Here is a 24,826-nt window from a genome sequence, read left to right as displayed (position 1 = left end):
ATAAGAAAGTACGAGCAAATGATGCTGTCGACAGGGATTTGCTTTCTGCTGAAACAGATCATAATTATTTCTAGGACACAGCCAATATTTTAGCGACGAGGAAAGTCAAATTTCCTAAAAAAGTGCAATCGATGACCCAACTGTCTTGTTTTTTCTAGACCCCTCCCCCCAGGCTAGAAGATACCTGGAGACAATTCAGGATAACCAATGGTTAAAGGTCTTCTGGGTCTACCTTCCTAATCTTATATTTATTGCAATTTTCTTATGTCTTTACCAAGTTTAAATTTGCTTAATTAACCAATATGCTTCATAAAGTAAACGTTATAGCTTATAATTGTCAACTTGTTTTTCTAGGGATGTTAGATGGCTCTGGCCATTTTTGAAATCTTGTAATAAATTAGTCATTATTTTATAGTTCTGTATTTGAAAAAGAATAATATTCCAAAACTAAGAAATAATTCCACTAACGATGGTCCAAATTGTGCCCTTCTTTATCAGCCTTGACCTTGAAATATGTTTGCCTGCTTTAGTGATTTCAAAAATAGAAATTACTAAATGATTCATCAGACTGGCGATTCATTTTGGATGTCCTAAGCGCCTCTGGAGGCCAGGAGGAGCTAAGGTCTAAGGAAAGGCCATCTTCGATTTATCCCTACTTAGACGTTTGCCATCATAATCAATCCAACACAGTAAAGCCAAATGAATCAATTTCTTTGTCTGGTAATGATTTTGTAGGATTTGAGAATATGGTAGTGATTTTGTTTTGGAGGTCAAACGTCAGCACTGAATTCGAAAGAGGCACTTGTAATATTTTTCGAGTGCACCCAACTAATTTTTCTTTATGTATGAGGGGGGCCGAGGGGGGGGGGGGCTGGGTCAAGGTTTTTATAAAGACATTACATGATCAAAAAGTAAAAACTTTTTTCTTAAAAAATGTAGGAAGTAGGCAATTTTGTCGTGTTTTCAATTTTTTTTAGAATAGCCAAAAAAGGCATTTTCAATGAAAATAACCCTAAAATGGTATTTTTCAAAATCTAAATGGGAAAGGGGGGAGGGGCAAAAAGTGGGAAGGGTGCTCTATGGGTCTAAAGCTCATAACTTTAGAGCCCCCTTTCCACTAAGGTTGCCTAACTGTAGATCTATGTAAAACAATTAAGGGGGAAATTGCTGACGAATTGCAGAAATCAGGTTGACAAAATCAATTTAAGTTCGTCGCAAAAATGACCTTTTCATTTATTACCATACAATTTATGACACAACGCCTTGACGTCAAGAGAAAGAAATTGAGAAAAAACTTACAAAATGTTAAATTCACTCAAATCAGCATGCACAAGGTGACATTTATTGTACATTTGCCGCATCATAATCACCATATCTCTGTACAACTCTCTTGCTTTAGATTCAGATATATCAACGTCCTAAAAAAATAATATTAGGTGAAGCTGCCCACTCGATCAATCTTTTCGTTCCCCAATGTCACATTTTCATCTTCACTTATTCCTAGCCTTAGTGACTTAGTCTTCTTAACATTAATTTTCAAACCTATTTTAGCACCCTGAACTTGCAAAACCTCTAAAAGTTCATTCATTTTGCTTACACTTTCATCTAGGATGCTTAAATCATCAGCATTATCTAAGTCCAGGAGAGTATCTTCCAGATCTTTGGTGATAGAGCTCCTTATTAATACTCCTCCCCCCACACTAAAATTCTAAGCTAACTTGGTTGCAGTTTGGAAAACAACGCTGAAAATCATTAACAGACTGTGCACTAAAGATTTTTTTTCATTTTTTTGGTGATATACAGCCCAGTCAGAATTAGTGGGACTCACTAACCAAAATGATCAGTAACCAAAAAATTTGACATAATTCTCTATTCAGATTCAATACTTTCTTTTTCTCATTCGTCGGCATCACTGGGACCTGTTATGTTTAATTGATCCTTAAATTTATTAACAATCGAAAAATCCCTAGATAATATCTGTTTAAATACTATCTTGATGAGTTTTTAACAAAAGTATGGTCAAACATGCATTAATTCAAAAACGTTTAGAAATTAAATGAAAAAAACTAGTTTTTTTTTTAACTGAAAGTAAGGAGCGACATTAAAACTTAAAACGAACAGAAATTACTCCGTATATGAAATGGGTTTTCCCCTCCGCAATCCCTCACTCTTTACGCTAAAGTTTTTAATTGTTTTAAAAATTAGAATTGTGGCAAAGAGTCAAACTTTAGCGTAAAGAGCGAGGGATTGCGGAGGGGAAAACCCATTTCATATACGGAGTAATTTCTGTTCGTTTTAAATTTTAATGTCGCTCCTTACTTTAATTAAAAAACAAGTTTTTTTTCATTTAATTTCTGAACGTTTTTGAATTAATGCATGTTTGATTTTGGCTCTCCACACATAAATTATTAAAATGAAATTTGCATACTAATTCTTTTTTTGGCTAAATGGCTTTCTCTTAATTTTGATCAGACGATTTTGAGAAATAAGGGGTGGGGAAGGAGGCATAGTTGCCCTCCAATTTTTCGGTTACTTAAAAGGCAACTAGAACTTTTAATTTTTAACGAACGTTTTTATTAGTAAAAATTACACGTAGCTTAAGAATTAACTTACGTAACAAACTTTTATATTCTTATATTTTTATGATGTATATGAGGGGGTTTGTCCCCTTGTTAATACCTCGCTCTTTATATTAAATCTTAAGTTTTGTCCCAATTCTTTAAGAATGACCCCTGAATCAGAAAGGCCGTAAAATAAGTAGTTGAAATTACTAAAAATACTTTAGCATAAAAAGCGATGTATTTATCTCCTCCTAAATACCTCGCTCTTTATGCTAAAGTGTTTTTAGAACCCCTCATATGCTTAATAATCTCTGTTCGTTTTAAGTTTTAATGCTACTAAAGATCCTCCCACATAGCCCCCTCTCCTCAAACCCCCCAAACCTAAAGAATCCCCCTGAAAACGTCTGTACACTTCCCAATAACCATTACTGTATGTAAACACTGGTCAAAGTTTGTAACTTGCAGCCCCTCCTCCAGGGACTGTGGGGGAGTAAGTCATCCCCAAAGACATAGTTATTATGGTTTTCGACTATGCGGAACAAAATGGCTATCTCAAAATTTTGACCCGTTGACTTTGGGAAAAAATGAGCGTGGGAGGGGGCCTAGGTGCCCTCCAATTTTTCTGGTCACTTAAAAAGGGCACTAGAACTTTTCATTTTCATTAGAATGAGCCCTCTTGCGACATTCTAGGACCACTTGGTCGATACGATGACCCCTGGGAAAAAGAAGAAAAAAAACAACAAAAAAACACGCACCCGTGATCTGTCTTCTGGCGAAATATACGAAATTCCACGTTTTTGTAGATAGCAGCCTGGAATTCGCGCTATAGAGTTCTCTGATACGCTCAATATGATGGTGTGATTTTCTTTAAGATTCTATGACTTTTAGTGGGTGTTTCCCCCTAATTTCCAAAATAAGGTGAATTTTCTCGGGCTCTTAACTTTTGATGACAAAGAATAAATTTGATGAAACTTATATATTTAAAATCAGCGTGAAAATCCGATCCTTTTGATGTATCTTATAGCATCGAAGTTCCGTTTACTATTGAGCCGGGTCGCTCCTTACTACAGTTCGTTACCACGAACTGTTTGACACGGTCAAATCCAAGAGTATAGAAAACTCAAAATTTTTCATCCAAATTATCTCGGCCCTCTAAAGTGGGAAAAGTCCCTTTAGAACTTCTAAACATCAACATATTTAAAAGAATAAGACGACTGGTGCACAGCAATGGAAATTAAAATGGACAATGAAGCAATAGTAGGAGTCTAAATGAAATGAGAGTGGTGTTGCACATCCCCCCCCCCAGTTCCCAATGTCAATGGACATTCTCTTTTTTTTTAGTCTTAATCGGTCCCATTTTCACTCAGAAAATGAGAATTAGATTTTTTTTTTATTTTTTTAGATTTTCTCTAGTATGCTGAAGAAGAGAAGCAGTTGTCTTTTCGAAATATTCGTTTTTGTTGCGTCCAGTATTATCGTTAGCCTTATAAAACCCTATTTCCGCTTTCATTTTTTTTTATGATGGTAGGCCACTGTGGTTTATGAAATTATCAGTGTAAGTTAAAAAAAAGAAGAAAAAAATGGTCTCTTAACATGAACAAAATTGACTTGGGATAACAATCTAATGTTCATTATACATTAATTTACATTTATTAATGTAAAAGTAAGTTCAAATGACAAGTATCGACATACTGGAAAACAATCTCTCAGCCTGTAGAAACAATGCATAAGCCTGGGAAAACATTATTTTCTTTTTTAGAGAAATTATGGAAAAAAAAAAGATTTCTGTTATACAAATTTGAAATAATTTAATGCTTACCTTTAGTAGAGGGGCCGGCCACCCTTCCTTTCCAATGAAAGTCATCAGAAGAACGTGGGATCGAAGAAGAAGAGGTTCTGGACAAAGTAGACCTTCTTGAAATAACCGTGACAAATTTCTCATCTCCTTTTCAGCCCAAGTTCGAACCATTTTCCTTGGATTGTGACGTGAATAACCATGTCTAAACCTGTTGGAGAAAACATTCATTATCACACTCAGACACGAGGGTTTGAAACAAGACGAGGGTTGAGTAACTGAAGCATTGATTACAGTCACGGAAGAGCACAATCTACAATGTCTACTGAATTGGTCTCGAGCCACCATAATAGTTCTATCCTCTAGTTCTGCGAAATTTCATAAGGATTTTAACAGATACTTCTCATGGATGACATGGACGTCACCCTTACAACATCGATTACAGCTATGGAGCAGCACAATCTACAATGTCTACCAAATTAATCTCAAACCCTCATAATTGCTCTATCCTCTAGTTTCTGCAAAATTCCATAAGGATTTAATTACCCTTCTCATGATGACATGGAAGTCACCCTTACAACATCGATTAAAATTATGTAGTAGCACAATCTACAATGTCTACCGAGTTGGTCTCGAACCTTCATAATAGTTCTATTAACTAGTTTCTGCAAAATTCCATAAGGATTTAACAGACAATTCTCATGGATGACATGGACGTCACCCTTCCCTCACAGAGTTTGGATCGAACACAGAGGCTGGATGTTATTGAATATATTCCACCAATGCAGCTGATAATTAGACTGGTGAAAAGATTGTTGATACCCCTCCTCCACCTCTCCAGACGTAAAAACAGGTACCAACCACAAAAACGCACAATTATGAGCCTAGGTGATACTTCCCCCAAGTTAGTTGAAGATTAATTCTCTCCCCATAGGCAAATGTACTTGACAAGAATTTAAAACACATATCTCCTCCTCCTCCACAGATAGCGAACTGATTCTGAGCTGCGAAAAGCATAAAGAAAGCATTGACTTTTACTTCTGTTTAAGTTTGGTTAAGATCCAACAACCTAGAAAAACCTTGATGATTAGCATTTATGCCCCCTCCCCCAGGTTAAATTTGTCTTGAGCTCACAAAAAGCATAAGCAGAACCTTAACTGCCATTTCTCATCTAGTTTGGTTGAGACGGAGCAACCTATTTTAATAGTAGTCCTCGCGCAAACAATTTAGAAACCCCCTGTCCCTAAAGGCCTCGCATCCTGTTTGGTTTCCACGAAAGCAAAACTAGGAATACCGATATATTCCCGCCGGTACTGGTTAAGATTTGATAATACTTTTATGGTAAATGTCCTGAATAAAGCAAAAAGAGTTTAGGAGCCCCTTCCCTTTAGAGAGAGTCTGGATTGCGTTGACACAGCAAAAGCACAGCAATTACACTAGGTCTTACTTCTTACTAAGTTTGGTTGGTGTTCAGATTCTCTTTCTGGTAGAAGCAACTAGAATTACTCCCCACTGAGTTTGAGTGCGATTCGATAACCTCTTATGGAAGACTTACTCACGGCAATATATTGGAGTCACTCTTCCTTTTCTCCAAGAGCTACCCTTCCGGACTTAGAAAACTCAGAAATGACTCTGATTTCGATACTGATTAAGCTTGGATGATATCATAAAGCCTTTCTGGTTGCTGATGAAACAAGTTTTAATGACCCATCCCTTACTTTCCCTTCCTCACAGATTGGATCCATTCCTGATCCACACAAGGCATAGCTTGAAAATTAGCTTTTATTTCCCACTAACTTATCTTTGGATCCGAACAACCCTTTCTCACAAACGTTCTGGTGACGATAATTCTAAAACCTTCTATTTCCCCCTCCATTTACACAAAAATGTCAAAATGGGTTCCAAAACACTTACTCCTCCTCCCAGTCCAAGTTGAGTCAAGGAGATCTGATAACATCACCTACTAGATGTCTTGATTAAAATGATATAGAGAGTAGATTTTCTCTTTCTAAAGACTATAGATTTTCCTCTGAAGAATACAGGAAGAAAGAATATAGATTCCCCCCCCCCCAAAAAAACAGTCATATATGATCCAAATCACCGAAAAACATAGCTACGAGGCTGGTTCTTACTTCCAGCAAACTTCTCAATTGAAGTTCAGCCACTTTTTCTATTCTATGTGCTAATGACTTGAATTTTGGGACACACCCCTCCCCCTGGAGATGGTGGATAGTATCTGGATACCCAAAAGGACCAACTACAACATCTAATATTACTTTCTGTAAAAATTAACTGAGATTCATTAGCTTCTTTTGCTAGATGTTCTGATTCAAGATTTCCCATGATATTATTTGCTTAAAAACGAAAACAAAATTTAAAAGGGAGACTTTGTATAAGCTAAGACTAAGATCTAAATCTAGCAAGTACTGTATTCTTTATTAGATACACTCTCGACAGCTAATTAATAAGCAAATGAAAAGTTATTTTATGCAGTAGCATTTAGTTTTTTGTGAATCCAATTGTGATTCCAGTCTTACGGTTAAGTAGTTAAAACAAGCAGCAAACAAGAATTCTACCGAAACAAAAACATAAAAATGGTCGAAGACCTTGTGTTTATCCTTAGCGCTATAGGTGGTAACCCTCAAAAGGGCTTGGAGCGGAAATCTTGCAGAACTTACAATACTCAAGCTTCACGGACAAGCCTACCCTGCCATGTGCAGCTGATTGGAGTCCGTATTGGCTGGAGAGTCACACATTGTAGGAGTACAGTACCCCCGCTCTGAAAAAAAATCTAGCTACCTGTCAGAAAAAAAAATATTCTTAGTAAAAATACAGCAAGAAGTATTGAATTTTTACGAAATCATCACATCAGCAAACAAATATGACCAACCAGTCGGTAAAATCTGTAAATTCATTTGCCCTGTCCCAAAACATTTTGGCCACGCGTCCTGTCAGAGCGGTATCTTTTTTTTTCTTTGCACATGTATTTTCTTAATATTTTTTTCTGTCAAATTACAGTTACTTCAATTGCACAAATATGATATATCCAAATAATTGCCTATATATTTTCAAAATTAAAAAAAAACCTTTTTAATGAACAACTAACCTGAATTCTCCTGTCACGTATTTGTCTCTGTCCTTAAAAACTAGAATAGATGTTTTGTAAATCTTCAGGGCTAAATCTCTCCCATTTTTGTCAGTAGCATGATACACATTTGCCTCTTTTCCAGTAGAAACACATCCGTTAATTTGCTCTATAAATCCGCGACTCATCAGCTTAAATAAAATCATGCGGGTTCGAGGATCCATTACTTGCTCTGACGTGGCCCTATCTTGCTTGTCCCGAACACGAGACCTAAAAAAAGGAAAATCAGGACTTTAGTACTCGGACCGACTATCAACTTGCTAATTTCGGAAACCAAACTTATCTGAAGTCAGGATAGTAGCCTCCCAATCCAGGTTATAAGAACCCATAAATAAAATAGTATAAGCTATAAGAACCCACAAATAAAATAGATGGCATTGTTACTGGATCATTGTTTTGGTTAATTATTTATTTATCTACTAAAACAATTAATAGCAAACGATCAATCCAAGTATAAGTAATTGTTACTCCAGGACATAAACCAATGAAAGTAGAAACTATTAATTAATATTTATATTTGAATAAAAATATCATGGTCATGGCAGGCCAATTTGGCTTAGAAGCATTTAATAACTATTCGGTTGCTAAAATACTGAAGGCGGGTGCAAGAGACTTTTATTTTGCAGAAGCTTACTTTACCCCTTAAAAACAGTCTTATTTCGGCCGTTTGTGTCTGATTAATCATAAATCCTAGAAATATTAGAATATAGAACATATCAGTCGCATGGGCAGAGATGTCAATTTATGATCAACACTATCCTTTTTTTATCTAACTGAATAAAATTAAATACAGGGATATAAAGACGACACTTTTGTCAGAGTAATAATTTTAAAAAAAATGTTTTGTAGTATGGGTTTTATTACGTTACAAATTAATTTTTCTTCTGCTGCAGTTAAACTAAAGGTTTTTTCAGTTTGGCACACAATTGCCAAAGATATAATTTTCTGGGTGCTCCACTGGATCTGAAAAGGGGGATAGAAAATTGCAAATTCTGGGAGCTGGAAAAACCCATAGTAAAATAGATGACATGACATTATCTCCCTGTATACAAGGCGAAGCAGCCATGGATATTCTTAGCAAAAATAAAAGTTCAATTCTTTTGATTAGCCCTTAGTTTCCTACCTTTTATGCGATTAAATTTTGCTTTCAAGCGTAACAGTTTTAGGAAGAAACATTCCCAGTAACACCCTGTAGAAATGGAGATACTATTATTTAATCTAATTTACTTCATTTGTTTTGTAGAGTACTGAAATTAGCAAGTTATGACCCGCCAGAGCCCTGCATTATTCATTGTCGATACCATGCAAATTTTCCTGAGTACCAAAATCAGTAAGCCCCTATTCAGGCCTTAAACCAAAGAGGCACCGTAGACAGTAGAATGTACAAATTTCACAGTAACCTTTGGTTGGTCAGTTCCACCAACCATCTCTAGTAGAACCACCTCAAAAACCGACTGACCTGTTCCCTCAGTGTACTCTTAATAGGATTCTTAGAATACTTTGAAACATCTTCGTTATATTACCACTATGGAGACGACCAACGGCACTCACGTCTGGTTCCCTCTACGCTGGCGACGCTGCCGAGTAGGAGCTTTGAGTGACTCAAGTTCTTTATATTTGGCAAAACAAATATCTAATCTAATAAAACATCTAGCTTCTTAGATCGTTGTATGTGTCTTATGAAAAATAAACAACGTAAAATAAAGAGGTTTCGACCAAAAATAGATTAAAGCTGAATATATTTGATATGATGGTGATGAACATAGCTATGTGCGTCGCAGAAGGATAGGGAGTGAAGGAGGAGCAGCTTATAGTTCATAATTTTGCATCTAAGCCTCTCTTTAAACTGATGCCGGAACCTGGACCTAAAAGAACCTCTTTCAATTCGAACCTCTCAACTTGCGGAACTCTTATTCTGAAAAATATATTACTGCAACCTTGTTTGATGCACTTAAGAAGACACGAAAAAAGGAGAGATCCCCTTAGCAGTGACAAACCGACTGGGAATCTTTACCAAAATGTAGATCATCAAGTAAAGCAGAGGAACTTCCGGTGGCATCTGTTGGAAGATGCATTAGCCACGAAAGTTTTGCTGCCCCTATCCCTACATTTTGAAGAAAAAAAACTTTTTTCCATAATTTCATTGAAAAATGGCAGGACAGGAGTTTTTTTTATCTCCACCCAGTCAAGTAATCCACCAGAATGTGAGATGACCAAAAAGTCAAGCGTCTTTGTTTTCAGATACTCAAGAGTTATAATTTCACCAGCACGAAGAGATTCTACAGGACGGCAGAAACATAAATAGCCCCCGGATGGGATTTTGGGTAATTTTTGGAGGGATTGTTATCAAGTTACATAAAGAAAACCTCATAGAATTGCTTCTCTTGGAGAACTCTTCTATTATTAGTCGTCATTCTAAGAAGAGGAAATCATTATTTAATTATCATTATTATATAATAATGATCATTATACAATATATAATTTTAATTAATATACCAATATAAAATTATATAATAATTGTCATTATCAAGAAGAGAGAATTATTAATGGAAAAAAAATTCAGTTTTGTCCCCAAAAATCGAACAACCGGCACCAACTAATCTTGCCCAGCATTTTTATTCATATGCATATCAATAAAAATATTGTTTTTTTTTAACTTTATATGTCTTTTGCTTAATTAAAATTAAGATTATTTTGAATATCTTTCTATTATGTTCGATAAATCTATACTGTCAATGGCATTAGTAGCTCTTTAAGAGCCTTTAAGTTGGATCAGTAGTTTCATTTATTTATTTCTATCAATTTCTATATAGAAGTTTTGTAAATGGAATTTATCAGATTCAAATTACACACACACATAGGCCTATCTTAACAGTAAAAGTTTGTTATGAAAACAAGTTTTTGAGAATTTTGACGAAGAGCTAGAGACTCCTCTGAAAGGGTAGCGGAAGCGAAAACGCATCTTAAGAATTAGCAGGTTGGAAAACTAGGGTAGAGTTTGAAATAACTGAAAAAAACCCATCTTGAAAAAAATAAAATTCGTTTTTTTGCATGGGTAGCAGTGACGTGTCTCCTTTCTCTTCTTCTTTTTTCTTCCTAGGCTAGCAGGCTAGCTAGCAAGCCTAGGAAGCATCAGGTTGTGTCTCTTATAAATTTTCTCTATTCTTTGACATGGTCTGCAGGCGGGGTTTACTCTTCGATCAGTACTTGAAAAAGGACAGTCATGTATTGGGAATTTCGATTCTAGCCAACCAAAATAATGAAGTTTTTGCTCACCAATACTATTACCCAGCACCGTATGGTGTTTGCTTTGGAAGTTAGTAAGTCAAAGTTAGCAAGTGGGGTCAGTTGATCAAAAAGCTCAAAAATATTTCCAATAGTTGGTTGGAATTAGAATTATAATATAATCTTAGAATCAGGATCGGTGCAAAAGGCCTCAATCGGCCAATAAAGATTTAAAAAAATAAAAAATCAGAGCAGAAATGAGCCTCAAACTTTACCTGAAGAACTTAAGGCCTGCCAGAGACGACTCCACTCACAATTATTTCTTCTCCTTCCTAGTCTGTTCAAAGCTTTTGACTTAGCCACCTCTGATTTTGGTTTTATTTTTCAACAGCACTTTTTTTTTACTCTTGAACTTTAAAATTAGTTGCTTTTTGAAGAGTAAATACTAACTACTACTGAACGAATAATACTCAATTTCTTTTTGCGATAAGTTTACCTATAATAAAATGCAGCATTTAAAAAATCATGTAAAAATAAGATGTTTAGGCTGATAATTCTTTTTTTGGGGGGGGAAGGGGGTAGACCTCGAACAATCTCTTAGATCCCCGTCTGCATGATTTATACTAAACTTTTTCGTGAAAATTAAAAAGATAAGATACATACTTATCGTCGCCAGTTTTTCTTCCACCAATAAACATGGAATTTGAAGTATCTCTGCCAAAAGGAGTTGATATCTTATGCCCAAAGTCAATTTTCTTCTCATACTTCTCAAATAGTTTTTCACTGGGTTGAAAGCTGACAATTTTATTTGTTGACTGGTGTCGGTTCACCTGAATGGGTCTCTCACCATCCTGATCTACAGAAAATAAGCTAATTCAAATCCTTTCAAGAATAATGAGTAAAGACAATAACAAATAATGAAAATAAATCAGGTAAAATCAATGAAAAAAGATCAGTCCTCAGTCAGTAAAAAAAAAGAAAATGAATAGATTTTAATAGGAATATCACCCAAGTCAGTCAGTAAAAATGACTATCCAGACGGTAAAATCCATTGCCCAATTCCCAAACATTCCGAATAGTAATGCCTCTGGTCTAAGGTGACATTTCTGCTACCAGCATACTATCTTTTTTTCTAGACGTCTTATTGACATGCTACCTATCATCAAAATGATGTGTTTTTCTCAATATTTTTTTTTAGGAAAACGCTAATGTTTTGTTTTTTTGGTGTGATTTTTTACTTGTGGCATCTACTTTCGGAGAGTTAAAAATTTGATGACAATATTGATATTTCAAGTATGCACACTTTACGGTGGTGTAGACCCCTTAATAATTTATCACTATTTCTGATGATTTTTACATTGTTTGAGAAAAAAAAATCATTATATCAGTGCATAAATTATTCGATTATTGAAGAAAATCACTAAATCAACCAAAAAATCACTAAAATCAGGCGACTTTTCTTCATCGGGTGGCAACCCTGGCAATAGAGTTCTTGAATTTTTGTAGATTTTAGGTGAAACTATGTTTATTAGAAGTCAAAGTTTATGTCTGATTGTAGCTGCTACACCAGCTTGTGCTTCCTTATCAATTCAGACAAATATGCAACCACAACATAAAATAGTTCTACTCATAGTTCTACTCTTCTACAGATTTAATAGCCAATTATAGCAACTCAAATCAGTCAGTAAAAATGGCCAGCCAGTCGGTAAAACCAACTCAAAAAAAAATTACTACTGCTACTACTAACAAACCACCGCGGTACCAAGCCGTCAGAGCCAACACAGCTACGCACGCTCGTCCTCCATCCCAAACCATTCAAGGCCTCCCTCTTTACACCCTCCCAAGTAGTCAAGGGAAAAAGAAGGGAAAAAGATTTCCCTTAAATCTTTTCTTGCGACTTTGTCCCACCCCAACCAAGGACGAAACAAAAAACAGCCAATTATTAGTCCGGATACAGACACCCGTATTTGGTCTCCTCAGAATTTAAGGTCCATTAGGTTACTCTGAAACTGTTGCTAACCGTGGGAAATACCTTGGTTATGCAAAGTTCTTCTTTTGGTGACTTTATCCTCTCACTTTTTGATCGGAATAAATTATTTATGGTACGAAATGCATAAAGTTAATAAATCTGATGACTTTATACATAAACATAACGTTGGTCGGTAAATTAATCTTAATTTTACATTTAATTAAAAATTAATTTATTGAAAAATTCTTTAATTATTTATTTCTTAACAATTAATTTAACTTCATATATTTGAAATCAGCATAAAAAGTAGATTCTTTACATGTAGATTACGTTAGGTTGGATTTAATTTGGCCAGAAGTTATATTCCTGAATATTCCATTTACATGAATTCATAAATTTTAAAGATTTAGCAACGCACACTCACCGCTCTTTTGTTATACTAATGGAAGAACGGTGAGTGTAAAACATGCCCCTTTCAAGAAAGAATGATCTTAAGCAATCTGATGATTTATTTCACTCATCGTAAATTATAACTATCTAATAACCAGTTTTCGCCGTAGTTACGGGCAGAACTTCAGATAGATATTATAAAATTTAGTAAAGGATCCATTGGAATAACTGCCAGGTTCATCGAAGTTTACTCTGAGAAACAACTGTACCTAAAAAATTTCTGAAAGACTCTATAGAAGCTGGTTATTAAAGATTGTATGTTGAGGCTTTGTTTTTATGGTTAGATTGTGCTATTCCTGTTATGAGGTTCGCCAGAAAACTGCACAGTACGCAAACACCCTTCTCTATCCAAGATGCTGCAGCTCTAAGCAGTTCTTACTTCACCTCGTGACAGACAGTGCCCCTGAACTATGTTCCGCGCTTCCTGCAAGGTCTCACATCACACCTGCTACAACGTGAAATGTCCTGGTAACGGTCAGCGTAAAAACTAATTTAAACTCTAAGCGTGATGCACCGTTTATTTGTGTACATTTCAATACCAACGGCAATTTCACAAATAAAATTTAGACTGTACAAGAACTTCGCTCACTTAAACATGTGATGTGTTGGTGGAACAAGTTGTTATTGAGCCATTGTTTGGGTTTATTGCAGTTAGACAATAGTACTGAATCCTCTTCCATAACACATAAGCAAAAAAAAGCAAAAAAACAAAAAACGACCGTTGTATAAACCCCCAAGTGACTTTGTTTTTTTGAGACATCTTCCCATAGGTTTCCCTTGTTTGAGAGTTGCGATTATTTTATTGGTGTCTGAGCTGAGGATTGCGTTTTTTCTATGTATGTCTTCCAACTGATTACCAACATGAAAATTCTGAGCGCCAAATCGCTTTTGCTTTTTAACAAAAAAAAAGGTTAGTAGTATACAAATAAAAGGCCGAAAATCTTAAAATTCCATTAGCAATAATGGGCGACTTAAATTAAGATATCCAATTTGGCCACAGCCAAACTTTCAATCAGACCTTCTCTGCAATTTGATGTCTGGAGAAATTTATAAATTCTTCAAACTTAAAATCAGGATGTTGTTATCTCTTTTCTTCAGTTAGAAACCACACCGATCAAGTAAGTCTTTGATAATCAAACATCAGATCACCTTCCCATTTAAACTTCAATTCACACAGGCAGCTTTATCGGCTTTAGCGAATCTTTGGTTTCTAGAAAATCTCTGCAAAAAATTGCGTTCCTTTTCAGCTGCTCACTTGGCACAAGTCCTTCTTGGAATTGGAAGTTTGTCTTCTGTTCGACATCATTCATGCAGAAATTTGTTATGCTCTTTTACTGTTGAAAAAACTACTGTTCCAGAAGGTTCGAAAGGCTTCTATCCATGGTTGGATTTAGTAATTCACCCCTTTTAAAGCTTGCTATTGTGTTGAGTGGTCATTCAGTATTTGGAAGAGATAACAACCACAATGGGAGGGGGGATGAATACTGTGCACATTAAAGAAAATCAATTTTTTGCCTGGGACGTCAAATAAGAGAGGGACAGGGATTATTTACCATTTCTTGGTAGTCTCATTGAAGAATTCCCTTTTATTATTTTCACTGGAACATTTTGATTAACGACAAAGATTCCCCACACATTCCCCTCCCCCCATATTTTGAGAAGTAGATTCGCAAAAAACAAAATTCGGCCACTATATGGCCAAAATGCTATCTTGCAGATATTCTGAGATAATGAATCACCTTAGAACCAATGAGAAGCTGCATACATTTCTTTTCGCAGATATTCTGAGATAATGAATCACCTTAGAACCAATGAGAAGCTGCATACATATCTTTTCGCAGATATTCTGACATAGTGAATCACCTTAGAACCAATGAGAAGCTGCATACATATCTTTTCGCAGATATTCTGAGATAATGAATCACCTTAGAACCACTGAGAAGCTGCATACATATCTTTTGCAGATATTCTGATATTACACTCTCACATTTGGAACGTACCCAAGAGACGACGTCTCGAGGCCCAGGCCCCTAAAAATTCCTCCAAAGCTCTCTGGAATTTCTGAGCGTCTTTATTAAAACTATCGAGGGAGAAACGGAAACTATCAAAGGAGAATATTGGTACACGTCTGTGCCAGATAGTTCTGCATTTGGCCCTGAACATATACATACAAAGTCTGTACAAAATTAGGGGTTAATATATGGAACGTATATACACAATTAATAACATTTATGCTGGATCACACAACTACATACTAGCAATTAAGACAGGGTAGAAGGTCACTGGATCATTTTTTTGGGAGGGGGGGGGGAGGGAGCGAATTCTAAGAAAGCGAATTTTTATGTGCCTATTTATGCAAGAAGTCCTTCAAATGGTGTAAGAAGGGGATTGGAACTCTTGTTTTCCCTCATTTAGAACAATATATTTGGACCAAGCATGGCAAATAGGTGCTAAGGGGGGAATTGTTTCCCTACTATTGCAAAAATATTATAAACTTCAAGTAAAGCAACATTTAAATCATGCTATTCGGCGGGTAGGACGACTCCTCGCAATAAGTATGGAGTACATTGAAAACTGAAGAGCATCATAGACTAATTTTTGGTAGATGTTCGGTTAATAGTAATTTTTTATTATTTTGATTGTTTTTTTTCTAATAAATACAATTATTTGTGGAAGTTTCACTTTTTCCGTCAATGCTTCAAAATGACTGCTCTAACAGAAAATGAAATCCTTTTTTTCACAATGCCTCAAAAATGAGAGGTTTTATCTATTTGTATTTGCTTTAAATAATAAAAGCTTTGTCTAACTGTTCTGAAAGGCAATTGGTCAATAAAACATTCACAATTGCCACGTGGCTATATTTTGCACTCGAAAAAAGGAAAAGGATAAAGGTTATATAGTCATTGATTGCGCATAGGACATCAAATCGACATTTCAGTTGCTAGGTCTTCTTTTTACAAAGGTAGGCCTGTTTCCCAGCAAAGGCAAAGGCAGGCAAGCTTGGCAGGCAAAGGCAAGCCTGTTTCCCAGCACTGCTTCAGAAGGGATCGATCCTTAGACACCGTATTAACAAGCAAGCATAGTATCAATCCACTCTGCTACTTCACAGTCACTACAGATTGCTGCCAGTTAATTAATAGCTAAACTTCAGCGTAAAAAACGGGAGTTGAGGAGACAGGAGCCCTCCTCACATACAGCATAGTTTTTATTCGTCAAGTTTCAATGCTGCTCCTTACCTTTAACTATAAAATACATTTTATGTTTAATGGTCTAAAGGGCATGATTTTTCATCTCTCACACTTTTTTCAACATGATGGCCAGTATTCCTTTGAATTTGCTTTTTTTTTCTGGATCCACAAATAAATGGACAAACAGAGAAAAAAAGTTACAGAATAACTACTTGAGGGTACTCTTACCATAATAAGATTCTAAGAAATCTTCATCAGATTCTTCAAAACTATCCCAATCTTCAACACTGAGGTTGCCAACTGAAGGTATTAAATCAATAGCGTCGACAGGTCGAGTAATAGTGCTAGAAAAATGAACAGGAAATTATTTTTTTATTATAAATACAAAGGTGGTGACATATTTACACACAAAGTAACCCCCCACCCCTGTTGTTATTGCTCCAAAAATCTCCTAGTTTGGGCTTAAAAAGGGGCCAATTATTCCTTCAACTGTCCCAAAATATGGCAAGCTTGAATAGCATGCATGAAAATGTGGTAAACATGAATGGCATAAAATGAAACAACTTTTGCTATATTGTACTAGTTGGAACTGACATGGACAAACTTGATTGAAAACCAAGCTCATAAGGATTTTCATTAAATATGATTTTCTCTGTTTAATAACTGAAGAAACAAGTCATTTCCCTGTGTATACCAGCTTATACTGACAGGTGGTACATAATGGGAGACAGGACAGTACATTGTGGGATATGTAAAGAAAAATTATTTACTGTAAAAATTATTCTCAATTACCACTGAATTTCAATTATAAGTTTTAACTACTTCAATTTCCAAAATCCCCTTCAACTGATGGTATAGTGAATGCACTAAGTTGAAACAGGGAATTGGATTGCATGAATGGGCTATGACTCCTCACATTTGCAGTATTACAAGCCCTTGACAGTTTGCTATTGGCTAGGACAGAAGGCAAAACTTTTAAGAACACCTTATGGAACTGAAGAGTACAGAGCAAACCATAGCCCATAGTAACCAAAAGTTGAAAAACATGTTTAAAATAATGCCAAGTGAGAAAAAATTGCAAACTGACACTGATCAGGAATGGTAACTACTGTTTTGGTTAATCAAAAAAGTAAAAGTTTATTGCAAAAACAAATTTATGGTGATTTCCAAAAAAAGTATGAAACTCCATGAAAATGGCGTTGGATTGAAGAAAAAAGTACATCATTGGAATCAGCATTGTCGATTACAGTCCTCCAACTTGAACATCAAGTAAAGTCAGTTTGTTGCATGGGTAGCACCACAGCTTAGATATACAATACAGTTATGAAAACTCTATTTATTTTTGGGACACAATGCACAGTAGTGATGCTAGCTTTTTTCTTTTCTTATTTCAACCAGGACTAGCATATGACCAAAACATCATAGAGATATTTAATGGCTCATTCAAACAGAAATTAAGTTTAATAGTACCCTTTTTCAGTGACCAAAAAGATTGGAAGGCAGCTAGCCCCCCATCCACAAAAGCCCTCCCTCCCTGTTGTCATATAATTTTTTTAGATAGACATTATGTTCAACATAGTTCAAAGGTCCAATAAATATAGTTTGGATGATGATATGACCCTCTATAGTCTCTGGTGAAGGGCTGTACATAGTATTGGGCATATAAGTGTAAGGTGTATAAGGTGCATGACATGTATTGGTATTACATGTAATGTATCAGGCATATCAATATCAGGAGTTTGTTTACCATGGTTTTGTCTCTTCTATCGTGGTAGCAGCAGTAGCTGCAACCTAGTAAAGAGCAAACCATAGCCCATGGATAACCAAAGTTGAAAGGCAAATTTGAAAAAAAAAAACTGCCTGATGAAAAAAGAATTGCCATCTGATATTGATTCAGCAATAATAACTATTATTTTGGTTAACCTTAAAAGTAAAAGTTTACTGAGAAAGCAAACTTTTGATGATGTTGGAAAAGAGCCTGAAATCCTCAATAATGACATCAGATCAAAATCAGAGTTGGACCATTGAAATAAGTATGGTCAAAAATCTTGTATATGATAGTTAGAGTTCCCCACTTTGAACAACAAAGAAAATTATTCTAAATATAAAGGGGGGGGGCTTCCACCAGTAAAAAAATAGATCATGGCAGTGTTTGTTCTATATTAAATTTAAATTAAGAACAAGCAAAGACTGATTTAAAAAAAAAACTAAGTTTTTCTCAGGGAAGTAAAGAGGAAAGTTGAAACTTAAAACAAACAGATTATCATTGCACAGTCTATCTAACATACATCAATAAAACTAGTCCAAATAAACCAACTGATAATATTTCCTTTTGTTTGTCTGATTATAGAAAACTACTGCTTTGCTGAAAACACCCAATGAAAAAAAACAAACAAAGAATACTGATTAAAAAAAAACAAAGAATACTGAGTATAAAAAAAACAAGAATACTGATTTAGGAGTCAAAAGTGAGTGCATAGCCTGACAATATCACACTAATCTATAAAGCTGTTCATAGTCTTACTCCTGCTCTGATGTCAGTAATCTATCTATCTATATCTATAAATATAACAATAAATTGTATGTATTTTTGTATGTTTGACAACTGACATCATTATAAGGATTGAGCATTATGATGTCATGTATGTATTTTGTATGTTTGTATATGACATTATTATAAGTTGACGTCAATATAGGGCATTGCATATGCCAGTATTATAAGTATATAAAACTTGCAATTCAGAGAGAATATTTAGTATAAATCCTACAATGGCAGAAGAAACAGCCAAGTTTTAAATCTGAAAATAATTTTGTTGTACTTCATTCATGCAGAAGATCTATTTTGCCAGGTTTCACTATTATAACACACATATTCTTAAAGGTCATCAAAGGACAGGGCCCTCTAGAGGGAGAAGGAATGGAGGCGGGTATTTCAAAATACCTTCCTAGGACATAATTTAGCCTTTAGACTCATCCCTGAGTCTAAACTGAAATAATCATAGGGTATAAGGAAGATTCACTAAATATATTTGACCATTATGGTGTGAAGAGGGGTGGGGGTAATATTAAGTGACACCTATCAGACCTATTCCTTTTACCTTCTGCTCATTTTTAATCTAACTTAGTTATTTATTGTAATTTTTTTTGGGGGGAGGTTACTTACCTAGGTAAAATTCTAGTTAATTGACTTCTTGCTATCTCAGAAACTGTTTAGGTTAGGAAAATGAAACTTTGAGGGATGAATCTACAGACTAAAGTATGTCCCAAGAAGGTATTTTAAAGTACCCCCCTCTACTCCAGACAGCCCTGAAATTTGCCTACATGACAGGTCTATACCTATTGAAATTTTGACAAAACAACATTTTACCTTAATTTTCAGTTACTAGTTGCTTTTTCTCTACCTCTAGTTCTGAAAATGCAATTCCTGTTATTTGAGTAGAATTTGAAGCCATATTAATGTTTTTTTCAAAATTTAGGAAATTTATTTTGCATATCTTTAAAACCTTATAAATTGGAATTGAGCAAAGTTATGAAGCTGAAAACAATTTTGTTGTAATTCAATTAATCAGAAGATCTATTTTGCAAGGTTTCACTTTTATAACACACATATTTTTAAAGGTCATCAAATGTCAGGGCCCTCTAGAGGGAGAAGGAGTGAAGGTAGTTGCTTCAAAATACCTTCCTGGGACATACTTTAGTCTGTGGATTCATCCCTCAAAGTTTCATTTTCCTAACCTAAGCCCTTTTCGAGATAGCCAAGAAGTCAATTAACTAGAATTTTACCCTTACCTATTTAATGATGGCAGTTTATGCTAGGCTAGTTTGACACCTGAAAAACTACTTGACTGTATTTTTGCTCTTCTTTGGTTTAATTTAGCTCTTTTCTCTTCTTTGAAAAACGTTTTCATGGAATGCAAGGTAGGCTATCCTTGCAAGTTTATAGGCTAGGTTTACAAAAACCTTTAACAAAACTAGACTAATTAGGCTAGATTATTCTGATCAATTGTGCATAGGGATATCTTAGCCCTGAAGGAAAATAGCCTGATATTTAGAACATAAACTTAAATACTTTTCATTTTTAGCTTCTCTGGTGATGAGCGTAGGGTAAGATTCAGCATCGTCGAATTGTCCCTCCATTGCTCGTGCCGCTGTTTCGAAATTTTATAAAGGCTATTTCAAAGAAAGTTTAGTCCCTAAAAAGCATATTTTCAAAAACAATATAATAATTATCTTGAATTAAATTGATAACTTTTATAGCTCTAATTTATTTTTCATCAGCTTAGGATGGTTATTTTACCTATAAACTTGTTTCCTTCAATACTTTGAGTAGGTATTACAGTTTTTACATTGCAGCTATTTTACTGAAAAAAAGAATATGTTGTGTTTTTAACCCATTTCTAAAGAATTTTCCAAAAAAGTATACTGCACTCCATTACGCTATTCATAAGAGGTTTCAAAGCATGCAGTGTATAACGTAGAATGGATGCATCTTCTATTATCACTCAAGTCAGTAGAGACGAAGAACTAAGTACAAATAATGAAAGAGGTTGGTTTCACTTTCCAACAAACTAGGTTAGATTCGGAAAGGGATTTATGCTCCTTCGTTAAAATCTAGATTGAATGTTGGTATTTCTATTATAAAACACTATGAGTGTTTCTAAGCTATGGGAAATTCTCAAATTACCTACTTCTATACTATCATTCTCAAGGTGCATCACTTAACATTACCTTCACTCCCCTTCTTACCAAAATGGTCAAATATATGCCCTGAACTGTACATATTTAGTTAATCGTCTTTATGTGACTAATTTTTCCTTTAAAATAGAGGCCCTCCAATACTAGCCCATTTTGGCCTATCCATTTGATGCAGGTAGTGGTAGGCTATCATCAATGAAGACTTCTTGGAAGTTTAAGCAATGACAGTGGGTAAAATATGTCTAGCTATCTCTAAGGTTGTAGGTACTTAAAAAGGGCCAAGTAGACTGATCTAACTAGGTTTGCTTGTCCAACTCTAGTTATATGAGCAATTGCATGGTTGATGTGATGCTTGGACCCTGGAATAGGCTAATTTATAGCAAACAGTATTACTGGCTTTTGTATAAAGTGAATATACCACTCAATGCCTTTTTTTATTCTCTTTACAAATATAATAATTGCTTTTACCAGAAATTCAGATTTAAGCACTTTTTGACCTCTTAAAAATGACCTAAATATAGCCATTTTTTAAATGTTATATTATCCACAAGCAGTGATTTTCCACAATTAATTTAGATAAATAAATTTTATCAATGTTATGGCGTTTTTGTTCAAAAATATGAAAGCAGGCTTTTACAAATGCCAGTTATACTGTTTGCTATAAATTTAACTATATTAAATACAGCAATGGTTAGTTTATGTATTTGATATATGCTATGCTTTACCCCACCCCCCTGATGTGCAAATATATAGCCTGAATTGGTTTCTAAACTATTATGGATTTGCAATTTCAAATATCCTATTATTTGGTAAAAAAAAAAAAAAATGCATGCTTTAATTGAAATTTTGGCAACAAGGAAGAAGACAATGCCTTAACATTGATAAAATTTATTTATCCAATTTAATTGTGGAAAATCAGTGCTTGTTGATAATATAATGGTAAAATTGGTGCAAACAGTATTACTGGCTTTCATATAAAGTAAATATACCACTCAATGCCTTTTTTAATGCTGTTTACAAATATAATAATTGCTTCTACTGCAAATTCAGATTTAAGCACTTTTTGACCTCTTAAAAATGACCTATATATAGGGTCATTACAAATCTGTAATAGTTTAGAAACAAATTTGGGCTATATATTTGCACATCAGGGGGGTGGGGTGGTAAAGCATAGCATATATTAAATATGTAAACTAACCATTGCTGTTTTTTTTTTTTTGTGTGTGTGTTTGTGCTGTTGCACTGGTGATCTCTCTTCTCATTAAAATTTGGTGTGCACAAACACAAAAAAAAACAGCAATGGTTAGTTTACATATTTAATATATGCTATGCTTTACCCCCACCCCCTGATGTGCAAATATATAGCCCAATTTTTTTTTTTTAAACTAATACAGATTTGTAATGACCCCATATATAGGTTTTTAAGAGGTAAAAAAAAGTGCTTAAATCTGAATTTGCAGTAGAAGTGATTATTATATTTGTAAAGAGCATAAATAAAGGCATCAAGTGGTATATTTACTTTATATGAAAGCCAGTAATACTGTTTACACCAATTTTACCAATATAACATTAAAAAAATGGATTTATAATAAAATGGTAAGTTTGAGTCCAATGTTATAAAGTTTGAGACCAATGTTTTAAGCCTTTTTTATACCCCATATTTAGGTCATTTTTTAGAGGTCAAAAAGTGCTTAAATCTCAATTTCTAGTAGAAGCAATTATTATATTTGTAAAGAGCATAAAAAAAAGGCATCAAGTGGTATATTCACTTTATACAAAAGCCAGTAATACTGTTTGCTATAAATTTACCCTGGAATACTCTAAGCAGCTATACTTGAATGTATATAGATTTTATCTCTAGAGTAGCCTGCTATAATTTATCTCAGAACTCTTCTTCAAATTAATTCATTAGTAAACAAGTAAAATCAATGACATCCCCAACAAGCCATAAATAAAATGGTATCTCCATTAATCTGGGCCATATATTAAACCATGGGGGAAGGTTAAGGCAAAGTTATGCACTTTTTGGAGGTTATATTATGTTAGATAGTGGTTGGGTGTTTGTTTATAGCCTAAACAGTTTTCAAGACTTAGAGAATAGACACAAATATTTAAAATATAATGGAAAAACTAGGAAAGAGGTGAAGGTAAATTTGCTCCTCCTGAAAAATATGTTAGCTAGGATTATTATGCATGTTATGAAGTATGAATTGTTTTCTTAACATGTTTCCTTATATAGGCTACTAGTAAATCCCTAGGCTTTTACCATGACTTATACAATTATTATAGAATTTTTTTTCAGTATTGATAGTTTTTGTAATTTTATAGTTTCCTTCTTGAGAGGCCAACCACTAAATCTATACCTTTTAATATAGGCCTATTCCTTGCCTATATATTAAAAGAGATAGTAATTTTACAGCATATGAAATAACCAGAAAAAAAATACTGTTCAGGGCTCCAAATATAATAATCTCTGTTGCCACAACTGCATCCCAGCCGTTCTCTCTCCATTGGGGCTAGATGTCTGAGGGGCTTATTATGGCACTTGGTATTTACCAAGTGACACAAACAGTTGTAATTTCTGTTGGTCTGTCTGTTCTGGTTTTGCTAGTTTGGGCACTTCCAGATAAACTAGGACAATGAGATTTGGCAGGCAATTCAGGGACCAGAAGAGAATAAATTGGAAATAGTCTCTTCCCCAATTCAACCATCTGGGGGGGGGGAGTGTTGGGACGGTTAATCCAGAAAAATTAGGGAAAATGAGGTATTTTTAACTTACAAATGGGTGATTGGATCTTAATGAAATTTGATATTTAGAAGGATATTGTGTCTCAGAGCTCTTATTTTAAATCTTGACCAGATCCATTTACATTGGGGGGAGCTAGAGGGGGAAACCTGAAATCTTGGAAAATGCTTAGAGTAGAGAGATTGGGATGAAACTTGGTGGGAAAAATAAGCACAAGTCCTAGATACATGATTGATTTAACCAGAATGGATCTGCAGGAGTTAATTCAGAAAAATTAGGAAAAATGAGGTATTTTTAATTTACAAACAAGTGGTTGGATCTTAATGAAATTTTATATATAGAAGGAACTTGTAACTCAGACCTCTTATTTAATATCTCTACTGGATCTGATGACATTGGGGGAGTTGGAGAAGGGAACCAGAATTCTTGGAAAATGCTTAGAGTGGAGAGATTGGGATGAAACTTGGTGGAGAGAATAATCACAAGTCTTAGATACATGATTGACATAACTAGATCAGATCTGCTGTCTTTGGGGGAGGTGGGGGATGGGACATAATTTATTAATTAAAAAAGGTATTAACTTATGAATGGGTGATTGGATCTTAATGAAATTTCGTATTTAGAAGGATGTTGTGTCTCAGAGCTCTTATGTTAAATCCTGACCAGATCTGGAGATATTGGGGGAGTTGGATGAGGAAACCAGAAATTTTGGAAAATGCTTAGAGTGGAGAGATTGTGATGATACTTGGTGGGAAGAATAATCACAAGTCCTAGATACATGATTGACATAATCAGACCAGATTTATTCTCTTTGTGGGGGGGGGGGTTAATTCAGAAAAGTTAGGTATTTTTAACTTACAAACAGGTGATCAGATCTTAATAAAATTTGATATTTAGAAGGGTCTTGTGTTTCAGAGCTCTTATTTTAAATCCTGACCAGATCTGGTGACACTGGGGGGAGTTGGAGGGGAAACCAGAAATCTTGGAAAACGCTTAGAGTGTAGAGATCAGGAAGAATAAGCACATGTCTTAGATACATAACCAGACTAGAT

At 34.8% G+C, this 24,826-nt stretch overlaps 2 protein-coding genes across 4 annotated transcripts in view; one reads left to right on the top strand and one right to left on the bottom strand.

Moving 5' to 3' along the window:
- Nucleotides 1-20,507, bottom strand: part of LOC136034512 (serine/threonine-protein kinase RIO1-like) — a 119,974-nt gene extending 99,467 nt beyond the window's left edge. For both annotated transcript variants that reach the window (XM_065715734.1, XM_065715735.1), the window contains exons 1-6: nt 20,403-20,507; nt 16,562-16,677; nt 11,390-11,582; nt 7,463-7,711; nt 4,381-4,567; nt 1,300-1,418 (exon numbers count right to left, since the gene is read on the bottom strand). In XM_065715734.1, the coding sequence (XP_065571806.1) occupies nt 1,300-1,418; nt 4,381-4,567; nt 7,463-7,711; nt 11,390-11,582; nt 16,562-16,677; nt 20,403-20,470 (932 nt within the window). In that variant the 5' untranslated portion in view covers nt 20,471-20,507. The remainder of the gene's footprint in view (nt 1-1,299; nt 1,419-4,380; nt 4,568-7,462; nt 7,712-11,389; nt 11,583-16,561; nt 16,678-20,402) is intronic.
- A 192-nt stretch (nt 20,508-20,699) lies between these two features.
- Nucleotides 20,700-24,826, top strand: part of LOC136034510 (carboxy-terminal domain RNA polymerase II polypeptide A small phosphatase 1-like) — a 46,494-nt gene continuing 42,367 nt past the window's right edge. For both annotated transcript variants that reach the window (XM_065715732.1, XM_065715731.1), the window contains exon 1: nt 20,700-20,879. In XM_065715732.1, coding sequence (XP_065571804.1) covers nt 20,813-20,879 — 67 coding nt within the window. In that variant the 5' untranslated portion in view covers nt 20,700-20,812. The remainder of the gene's footprint in view (nt 20,880-24,826) is intronic.

The sequence above is a fragment of the Artemia franciscana genome, chromosome 13, assembly GCF_032884065.1.
Source record: "Artemia franciscana chromosome 13, ASM3288406v1, whole genome shotgun sequence".
NCBI lineage: Eukaryota > Metazoa > Arthropoda > Branchiopoda > Anostraca > Artemiidae > Artemia > Artemia franciscana.
The sequence above is the reverse complement of the archived record's forward strand: the minus strand, read 5'-3'. Positions and strand labels throughout refer to the sequence as shown.